Raw genomic sequence first — 9,861 nt, 5'->3', positions numbered from 1 at the left:
ACAATAGATGTCAGAGGTAAGACAGATATTGTATCATTAACACACACTAGATTGCCATCACAGAAATATAACCCAGTCAGTAATCCCTGCTTCATTTAGGCATAAAGAGAAATTAAGAATAGTTTCTGACTAGAGTTCTGATTTAATTTTTTTGTAGATGCATGCTGGAATTCAATATTATTCGTTACTTCTTTCTTTTTCCAATACTATTTAAAAGATAATGAAAGGGATGAAAATTAACCCAGCCTCTCCCCCCCCCATGATTCATCAACATGGTTTTAAACAATTAATATGCATACTGCATATTGATTATGAATGGAGTAATCAATTTCATAATTCTTGGATAGTTTGGCTGCATGTGCTCATATTGGAAAATATTATAGTATTTAGACATATATTTAAAAAGTAATATGCCTAACTGCTGTACAGTTATCTACATGGTCAATTAGTTGAATACTAATTAAACTGACATCCAGAGGACAGTAGAATTTTTCTGGTTACTTTACAATGGACAAAGTGGCTCTTAACCCCATTAGTTCCACTGCATGCTTTTAAAAAGTTACATTGTTCCTGCAAAATCTAGAAGCATGTCAAAATGACGTTATAACCGTGTCTATACGATGTCAACTACAGTAGTAGATATTTGGCCTCTGGGTCAAGTTAAACATCTGTGATACCATAGAAATGGTTCTCTCAAATGTCTGAACAAAGGCATAAGGATGAGGAATTTCAGTAAAATTGACAGCAGTTTCAGATGGGACTGGAAGATACTGAATTCTGTTTGGCATTTAATGCCACAGCAATTTATGAGCAGTCAGTGAACAAGCTTTTTTTTTTTTGGTAGGCTTCTCTTTCACTGTTGGGTGCTAAACCAAAGATAAATGTATTTGTGGGTCCTCTAAGAAGTTTATGGTTGACCTCACAGCAAACTGAAATAAAATTTCATTTTTAACACAGCTCAGGCTATAGCCCTAATAGACTGTATAGCAAGAGTGGCATCTGAGTCAGACAGTTAAAATAATTTAATTATTCACTGCAAACTGTTAACAAGAATAGTGTGATCAGTTCTATTTTACAGTAAAAATACATTACTGCTAATCCTACATGGAACAAACTCCAAAGTGTATAGTATTGCTTATCAAATAGCCTTTGGAGAATATAAAGATGCCCTCTTCGCCACCCCACCAAACACATTTGGCCATAATGCATTCTAGGTAAAGCTCCAGTCAGAGTTTTTTTAAGTAACTAAAGACCAACTCTTCTCTAGAAAGCCACAAAGGGTGACTGCTAGGTAACCAACACATTCTCAGTCTAATTTACCATGAAAATGGTCTAAATTAGTCATTTAAAATAGTTTGAACTAAATATCTTAGTTGTAATCTGCTAAATACAATACTTTCAATCTTCAGCAGGATGGCTTTCATGTGCTTACAATGCCCTGACATTTTTATGAACAAAAGAAGGCCTCTTGGGCTATCTTGACTAGACACAGAGGTCGAAAGGATAGAATTCTGTTAGCTATGTACAAAACAGAAGACAAATGGTTCTGCAATATGCTAATAATCTGACCAATAACTCGTGATAAATTTAGCATTTGTACTTCAGACCACATAAGCTGTCTAGCTATTTACAAAAGTAACTCTACTTCTACACAAAATCCGAAATAATTGTCAAAGGGTATGTATATGTAAAGAACAATTTATCAATCATGCAGGGCACTATGGCAGATCTGGGCTGAATGCGAAGGATGAATACCCTGTGCATTGCCTACCCAAATCCCACATTCATCCTTTACCATATCCAGTGGTACAGGGTTTCCAGGTCTGTGGAGGAAATGCTCCTTGAACTCCCCCCCCCCCCCCCCAAAAAAACAAAAACCCTCACCTCCCTCTTCTTATGGTCCTTATAACTTTTTTAAGAGAGAAAAATGGTACTAGTTATCGGTAACAACAGGGAATACTTCTGGATCGCCTACAGCATCTCAGGCTGCTGGGTAGCTCTCTGATAGACAATATGGAAAATACTTCAAAACAATATCTACTGAATTACCTGTAACAGAATAAAACAGCTAACGGGCGGGAAAAGTGTCTGAAGAAAACAAACAATATATCTTTATGAAACAGCTAAAAAAAGGCATAAACTGATATCATGGCACACAGGAAGAAGAATGACACGTAGACCTTGTTGAAGGAGAAAGCACTATTTACTTTTTTGTGTGTGTTTCTGTGCAAACCTGCAATATGAACTGAAGAACTAATTAAAACCAATCCTGAGAGCAAGGCAGAAGTCTAAGTTCTCATTTTACCTGCTGCTCTACATGCTGGCACTTCAATACACTTCAGCTTTAGTGAGATAGTTATAAAACATCCATGAACTTAGAATAAACTAGATTTAATTGCACTGCTTAACTGTGGATGTCACCCAATCACTCACCTGATGTAGTAGTACATTTCCAGTAAAATGGTTCTAGTAGGTATGAAGCAACTCTTGCAACACATTAGATGGGAATTATTTCTGGGATTTCTAGTATACTCAAGTCTATGTAACGTATGTACAGCAGAACCCCAGAGTTACAAACACCTCGGGAATGGAGGTTGTTCGTAACTCTGCCATGTTTGTAACTCTGAACAAAATGTTATGGTTGTTCTTTCAAAAATTTATAACTGAACATTGACTTAATATAACTTTGAAACTTTTTGCAGCTTTTAACCATCTTAATTTAAACGAAACAAGCACAAACTGTTTCCTTACCTTGTCAAATATTTTTCTAAAAACAAACAAACAAACAAAAAAAGTTTAAGTAATTTATGTTTAACACAGTACTGCTCAGTATTTGCTTTATTGGTTTCTGCTGCCTGATTGCGTACTTATGGTTCCAAATGAGGTATGTTTTTGACTGGTCAGTTTGTAATTCTGGGGCTCTACTGTATATGGTTCCCATTACTCCAGCACTGGAGCACTTCCCAATTTTTTATTTAATTCTCCTACTATTACCAGCCCTTTGAGATAGTGAAGTGCTATTATCCCCATTTTACAGATGGGGAACTGAGACACAGAAAGAATAAGTGACTTGCACAAGGTCACACAGGAAGTTCTGTGGTGGAAACCCAACAGATTGAACCTGGGTCTCTTGAGTTCCACCACTGGACTATTGTTTCTCTCCTGTTATACTACAAATACATTAAAGACAAGAAACAATCACTTTCTCATAAAAGTGGAAGTTTTAGTGAATATACTTGGATTAAAAACATCTCCGAAGACTACCAGTACCACCTTAACATTCAAATTGTTTTCACATTGTGAAATAAACACATATGCAACATGTCCATGTTTTGATATGTATTTTTATTTCCCTGCAGTTTTCACTTATCAAGAACAAGTAACAGGGAAAGTTGTCTGAACTAGTGCATAAACAAACATTCTGAAACACCACTACACGTATCTAATTTACAAGAACCATATAAAAAAAGTCACTAAAACACTACACTACGAAGGTGTCCAACGCTTACAGTCAGACTTTTTCCAACCCGTTACTTGCCTTGTAGCCACAGGAAAACTCTCCAAAATTGAAAAGACAATCTTGCCACAACCCTCCCCCCTCCCACGACCTGGGATGGCTCGATATCTAGACATCCAATAATTATTGCAATGATATATAATGCAATACATACCTGGTAAAATATCCTTTACGTGGTGTGTTACAGTTTTAAAGCCGGTTAAAATATGCAGTCTTCAGATAAAATGTAATCAGTTGAAAATTTTTCATATCTGCACAGTTTAATGTGTGCTAGATGCATAATTTTTCCTAGTCAGTTTTTTCTGTGTAATTATCTTTTATAAACTGGTATTATAAATAGAAATATACATTCAAAATATATGGAAAAGTGAGTTACTACATTAAATTTGCATGTATCGATCCATCCCTTTCCCCTGCACAGTAATAGAAAATACTATTTTGCCTTGAACTTCATATTTGACAGTGAAATGCCACTAAAGTATTTACCAAAAAGTCCATCTAGTCAAATTGTGAAACAAAATGAACCAAGTGAAAACTTTACATTTCCTTTAGAAAAAAATTACAAGAATTTCATTTCCTAGCTATGAATCTTTTAACTTTTTTTTAGACACAAAGTTGGATTTATTTGTACAAGATACAAAATGTAAACATGGCAAAATAAATAGTTAAAACAAGTGATGCAGGATCTCATTTCATGCTCATGATCCCATTAAAGAATTATTTTTTAAATCCATTCAGTTGCAAATTCAAGTGCAAAAGCATGATGATGAATATCTACTATTCAAGTAACAGAAATAATATTGATGATACAAATAAACTATTTTACAAGGTAGTGATTTTCCCAATTTTACAAAATGTACATTATATATCGACTTAATATACGATATAATGATAGTCCATTTAGGTCCGTTTCAGTTCCCTGTGATCCACAGAGTGTTGTATTTTGCATTCAGTTGGAATATAAATGACTACACCACCAGCACAGGTTAAGCCACTGGTTTGAGGTTATGTCACTTCCATTGCTACTGTTGTCTCTGCTATGCCATTTAAACCAAGTCGTTCTGGTTCGTGGTTCTCTCTGTAATAAAATGGAATATGGAATAGTTACAAGTAGGACATTAATATTTCTGTATAAGATTTCACAGTATTTTTGTTGATATAAATTCTGCACAGATCTCTTATTTGGGGTATGGAAAGACCATTAAACACATCAAACAAACAGGTAGGAACAGGGAAAGTTCTGCTTGAACTTGACCAGACTTCTGCTTGAAAACCAAATATTGTCTTTAGTCCACCAATACCATGATCCTATTCATGCGCTGCCACATTAATAAAGTACTAACAGCTAACTTTGCTGAAGTTGATTGATGATTTCCTATAAGACAGTACTAAAGCAGTGGTGGGCAACCTGCAGCCCACGAGCTGCATGCAGCTCATCAGGGTAAGCTGATTGCGGGCTCTAAGACATTTTGTGGATGTTGACCGTCTGCAGGCATGGCCCCCTGCAGCTCCTAGTGGCCGCTGTTTGCCGTTCCTTGCCAACGGGAGCTGCGGGAAGCACAACTATTCCATGCATCCTGGTGCACAAATTACTGTTCTAACATAGCCCATCTTTTTATCAGTTTAGTTAAATACTTTTCAGCACTAGCATAAAGAATTTTAAATTTTGTATCAGTCTTTATATACTGCTCTTTGGGATTTTGCACCTGTTAGAACCATAAGGCTTCTCTAGGGTAGGAATAAAGGTGCTTTTTAAGAGTTAGCTAACATAACTTGAAACAGCTGAGCACCCTAAACTTTCAAAGGGGTGTTTGTAGGATGTTGGGGTTTTGTTGTTGTTTTTGGTTAAAGTATCTTTTCTCTAGTCTAGACATACTTTGACCTATATCCAGTTTTATTTATTAAAAAACAAAAACAAGTAAGGAAGTAAAGGTGTGCAGGTGGGGATCCCTTTGTAGGACCAAAGTCATAGATTTTGAGATCTTTGAAAAAGGGACTATGTCTTACTTAACACACTACTGAGCCAGGTACATTTATGGAACTATTCATATAATAATACCGGAATTTAAGAAATTCTGCCCCAATATACTTTATACACACCTTGCTATACTGCTGATGGCACTGCTGGGAGTAACCTTTGGCACCCTGTCCATACTGGCAGCAACTGTGGCAAGTTTTAAGGCTGTTGGCGATGGTGCTGAAGTCCTTGCATTGATATGTACATTGACTGGAGAAACAACACTGACATTGTTTAGATGCACTGCATTAGTCAGGCAAGAATTGTTCATGGGAAGTGTTTGAGGGCTGCTTGTGCACAAAGCTGGAATTAAGTGGTTTGTGGTGCTGTGGCCAACTGTCCTTACAAGTTGTACAGCTGAAATCCCTGGGCTGGATGATAAAGCCATGTTGGTGGAGTACAGAGTTTTAGAGGTTCCTGTTAGAAACAAAACATTTCAGTAAAAATTACACAATAAAAACACATGTAATTGTTTAGTTGCAAAACAGAAGTTTAAACATAAGCTTAAGTATAAGGCTGTAATTATCAATAGCAATAATTATCCCATAATTCCACTGCCTAAGTTACAGCTTGGGAACAAAATTACTAAAGTTTATTTGCAGTCACAACTTTTACAGTCTTTTCTGTTCAATGAAGAGGAAAAAAAGTTTGCCTCCAAGTCCCAGTTAGTGTAGGCTCCTCAGAGCATTGCCCTTTCTCTTGTAGAACGTGCTAAGGAATGACTTGATTTACCACAATGGGCTGAGCTACATTTCTCTCCTGGATCAGTTCCAGCATATTGATTTACTATATATTAACTCTCTTCCTCCTCACCAGTGCACAGGTTCTATAAACCCCATTACACCATTAGCTGTTAAACAAAACACACCATAAAACCCCTCTGATTTATTATCTAAGTCAAATCCTAATGTACTTTTGTCTCCACCAGTAAAACAATAATCCAACCTGTCTGATTTTGTCATGATTGGTTTCTGATAAGTGGAGTTTCACAGAAAAATTGCCAATTTCAGATACATTAGGGCTTTGCAGCTAGGTTCTCTGGAAAAACTGCTCTAGTCTGTGCCAGTATGTACATTTAGGACTTATTCAGAAAAGAATTTAAGCACATACTTAACTTTGGGTACATACTTACATCAATGATGTCGATGGGATAAAGATAAGCATATATGTTCTATCCTGATTTGGGGCTACAGTACTAATTAAAGAATGAAATTTCATAAGACCGTAGAACCAATTATGGATTTGAAAGTTTTAAACACCAACTCCCTCCCCATAAAACCATCCAGAAGATCACAAGACACTGAATAATGGCTGTGACAACGTTCCTCCTCTATCTTGGTGGGTCCTGCGCTTATTGGCGGATTTGTTTGCCTCAGAGATTCACCATGTGGGTCAGGGAACAGCCCAGAGACCATCCCCTCTGTTAGAGCCCACAGTCTAGGTCAATTCCTCCTGTGTCTGATCAGGAGTTGGGAGGTTTGGGGGGGAACCACCCTCTACTCCAGGTTCCAGCCCAGGCCCTGTGGACTGCAGCTGTCTAGAGTGTCTCCTGGAACAGCTGCGCAACAGCTACAACTTCCTGGGCTACTTCCCCATGGTCTCCTCCCAACACCTTCTTTATCCTCACCACAGGACCTCACCACCAGATCCTGGTGTCTGATAATACTTGTACTCTTCAATCCTCCAGCAAGATGCCTTCCCACTCCCAGCTCCTCGCATGCACACTGAAGCGAGGTCCTTTTTAAACTCAGGTGCTCTGATTAACCAGCCTGTCCTAATTGATTCTAGCAGTTTCTTCTTAATTGGCTCCAGGTGTCCTAATTAGCCTGCCTGCCTTAATTGGTTCCAGAAGTTCCTGCTTGTTCTGGAACTGCCCATGTTACCTTACCCAAGGAAAAGGGATCTACTTAATCTGGGACTAATATATCTGCCTTCACACACTCTCCTGTAGCCATCTGGCCTGACCCTGTCACATGGCATTTTAAAAAAATTGTGTGAATAGAGTGATAGACTGCACCAATCATAACCAATCCATACTTTACAAAGAGTTTTTATTACTTTGAAAAGAAAATGGAAAAGTTACTGAATTAATGTTCATGATTTAAAGATAGGAAATTTTTGTTCTGAAAATGCTGTTAGATCTTCAACATTATCCAAATATAGTTTGTAGTTTACTAACATATCAACATTCGATAAGGCCAGGCCATTGTACAAAACTGTATAATTAAAAGAGTAATAATTAAAATCAGCACTGTTATTTATTCAACTCAAATATATTTTTAGAAACTAGAAGTCCTTTGTTCAAAGATTCTGAACTCTCCATTAGACAGCTAACATTAAGAAATCATCACCTGAAGGCTGGACAACACCATTTATATTGTTGTGGCTGGTGTTTTGTTCCTTTGTTACCTCACTGCGACTGGGAGCAGGTGCACTGACCACTGCAGATGCAGCAAAGTGGGCGCTGGCTGAGTCGAGTGTTTTGGACATGCAGTCAGAGGTGCTTGAGCCCTATGGAATTAACCAAATAGTGTTTAGAATTCTGCCAGTACTAGCTGACAAAACACATTAAGACAATAACAACAGTACATACCTACTAGTGAATTAAGGGGAAGCATCTTTTGAACCAACATTATAACATGAAATATTTAAAGGTCATGAATCTAGTTTTATGAATCCCTCCCAACAATGGTCGATCTAGACAATTATAAAGAAAGTGGACAGGCTGCATAGGGGAGCTTCTTCAATCTTCAACTGTAAAAGGTCTCATTAAACTGATACACATAAAATTCATAGTGTGTTTGACAAATCTTTTGTATCACAGACTTTGGGAGGCTTTTTGAAATCCTGAAGGTTTATTTATTTAACGTATATACATGTGTGTCTAGGCAAGTCCAAAACGTTATTCTGTCAGGGATTAATTTGCCTCATAGGGATCTTGCCTACTGAGCTTTGGAAGAATGTTTCTTCTACTAATCCAGCCACCTTGGAGACATGATAAGTACTAATATTCATTTTTTCAGCACTTGCCATCTACCCTTTGATACAGTACCCTATTGGTTGTATATGGCAGGGGTTCTCAACCTTTTTCTTTCTGAGGCCTCCCCCCCAAACACACACTATGCTATAAAAACTCCACGGCCCACCTCTGCCACAACCATTTTTCTGCATATAAAAGCCAGGCCTGGCATTACGGGGTAGCAAGCAGGGTAACTGCCCAGAGCCCCATGCCACAGAGGGCCCCACAAAGCTAAGCGGCTTAGGCTTCGGCTTCAGCCCCAGATGGCAGGCTTCGGGGTCCTGGGCTTCACCATTCTGCCCTGGGCCCCACCAAGTCTAATGCTGGCCCTGCTTGGCGAACCCCCTAAAACCGTCTCGTAGCCCCTATGGGGCCCCAGGTCCCTAGTTGAGAACCACTGGTATATGGCTGCATATTTAATACACTAACTTTTCAATATCTAAACCATCAAATATCATTTTCTCCTCCTAATTAGAATCACCATTCCATATTTTATGGAAATAGCCCAAAAATCTTTGCAACCAATAATATATACAGGAAGATTATGATGAATAAATTCAGAAAATGGTTGGAGGGAGAAAGGAACACTGGTGTTCATGTACACCCTGCTCACAATAATATAGGGAAAAAGTTTTTCTAGTAATGTTTAATAAGATTTTTATAAATAAATAAATTAATGGAGATATCCTATCTCCTAGAACTGGAAGGGACCTTAAAAGGTCATCGAGTCCAGCGTCCAGCCCCCTGCCTTCACTAGCAGGATCAGGTACTGATTTTTGCCCTAGATCCCCAAGTGGCCTCCTCAAGGATTCAACTCACAACCCTGGGTTTAGCAGGCCTATATTTTTCTTATTATTTAGCAAAATACTAGCTATGTAAACCTGACAGTAAGTGCATCCTTTGCCCACAGTGGATATTACATTGGAAAAATTAAATTCTCGCAAAAAAATTTCGGAACATAACACATTTAAAAGCTGTTTAACTCAATAATTACCAAAGGACTAAGTTGTTCCACTCTTACTCACACTACCCTACTCCAAAATAAGTCACACTGATTTCAACTAGACTACTCACACAGTAAGGTACGACTCAATAACAGTACAGGTGGCAAATTCTAACCCTAAACAAAGTGTATTTAATTTCTAAGAAATTTAAATATGAAAAAGAGAACAGATAATTGTGCAGGCAGTAAGACATCAAACATTTTCCTATTCTATTACAGGAATACCTGTTAAGCAAATTTGCTTTAAAATCCAGTTTTGTTGTGTTTGGGGTTTTTTTGCTTTCAAAGTAAATAAATAAATAAGA

At 37.7% G+C, this 9,861-nt stretch overlaps 1 protein-coding gene across 2 annotated transcripts in view; it reads right to left on the bottom strand.

The window, feature by feature from the left end:
* Nucleotides 1-3,324: 3,324 nt before the first annotated feature.
* EPC2 (enhancer of polycomb homolog 2) overlaps nucleotides 3,325-9,861 on the bottom strand; it is an 84,394-nt gene continuing 77,857 nt past the window's right edge. The window contains exons 12-14 of one of the 2 annotated variants that reach the window (XM_034785356.1): nucleotides 7,886-8,045; nucleotides 5,618-5,951; nucleotides 3,325-4,595 (exon numbers count right to left, since the gene is read on the bottom strand). In XM_034785356.1, coding sequence (XP_034641247.1) covers nucleotides 4,523-4,595; nucleotides 5,618-5,951; nucleotides 7,886-8,045 — 567 coding nt within the window. In that variant the 3' untranslated portion in view covers nucleotides 3,325-4,522. Of the gene's footprint in view, nucleotides 4,596-5,617; nucleotides 5,952-6,666; nucleotides 6,730-7,885; nucleotides 8,046-9,861 lie in introns of those variants that run through there. The other variant, XR_004647643.1, reaches the window with a different exon arrangement.

The sequence above is a fragment of the Trachemys scripta genome, chromosome 11 (genome assembly GCF_013100865.1).
Source record: "Trachemys scripta elegans isolate TJP31775 chromosome 11, CAS_Tse_1.0, whole genome shotgun sequence".
NCBI classification, from domain to species: Eukaryota; Metazoa; Chordata; order Testudines; family Emydidae; genus Trachemys; species Trachemys scripta.
This window is presented reverse-complemented; position numbering and strand designations above follow the sequence as displayed.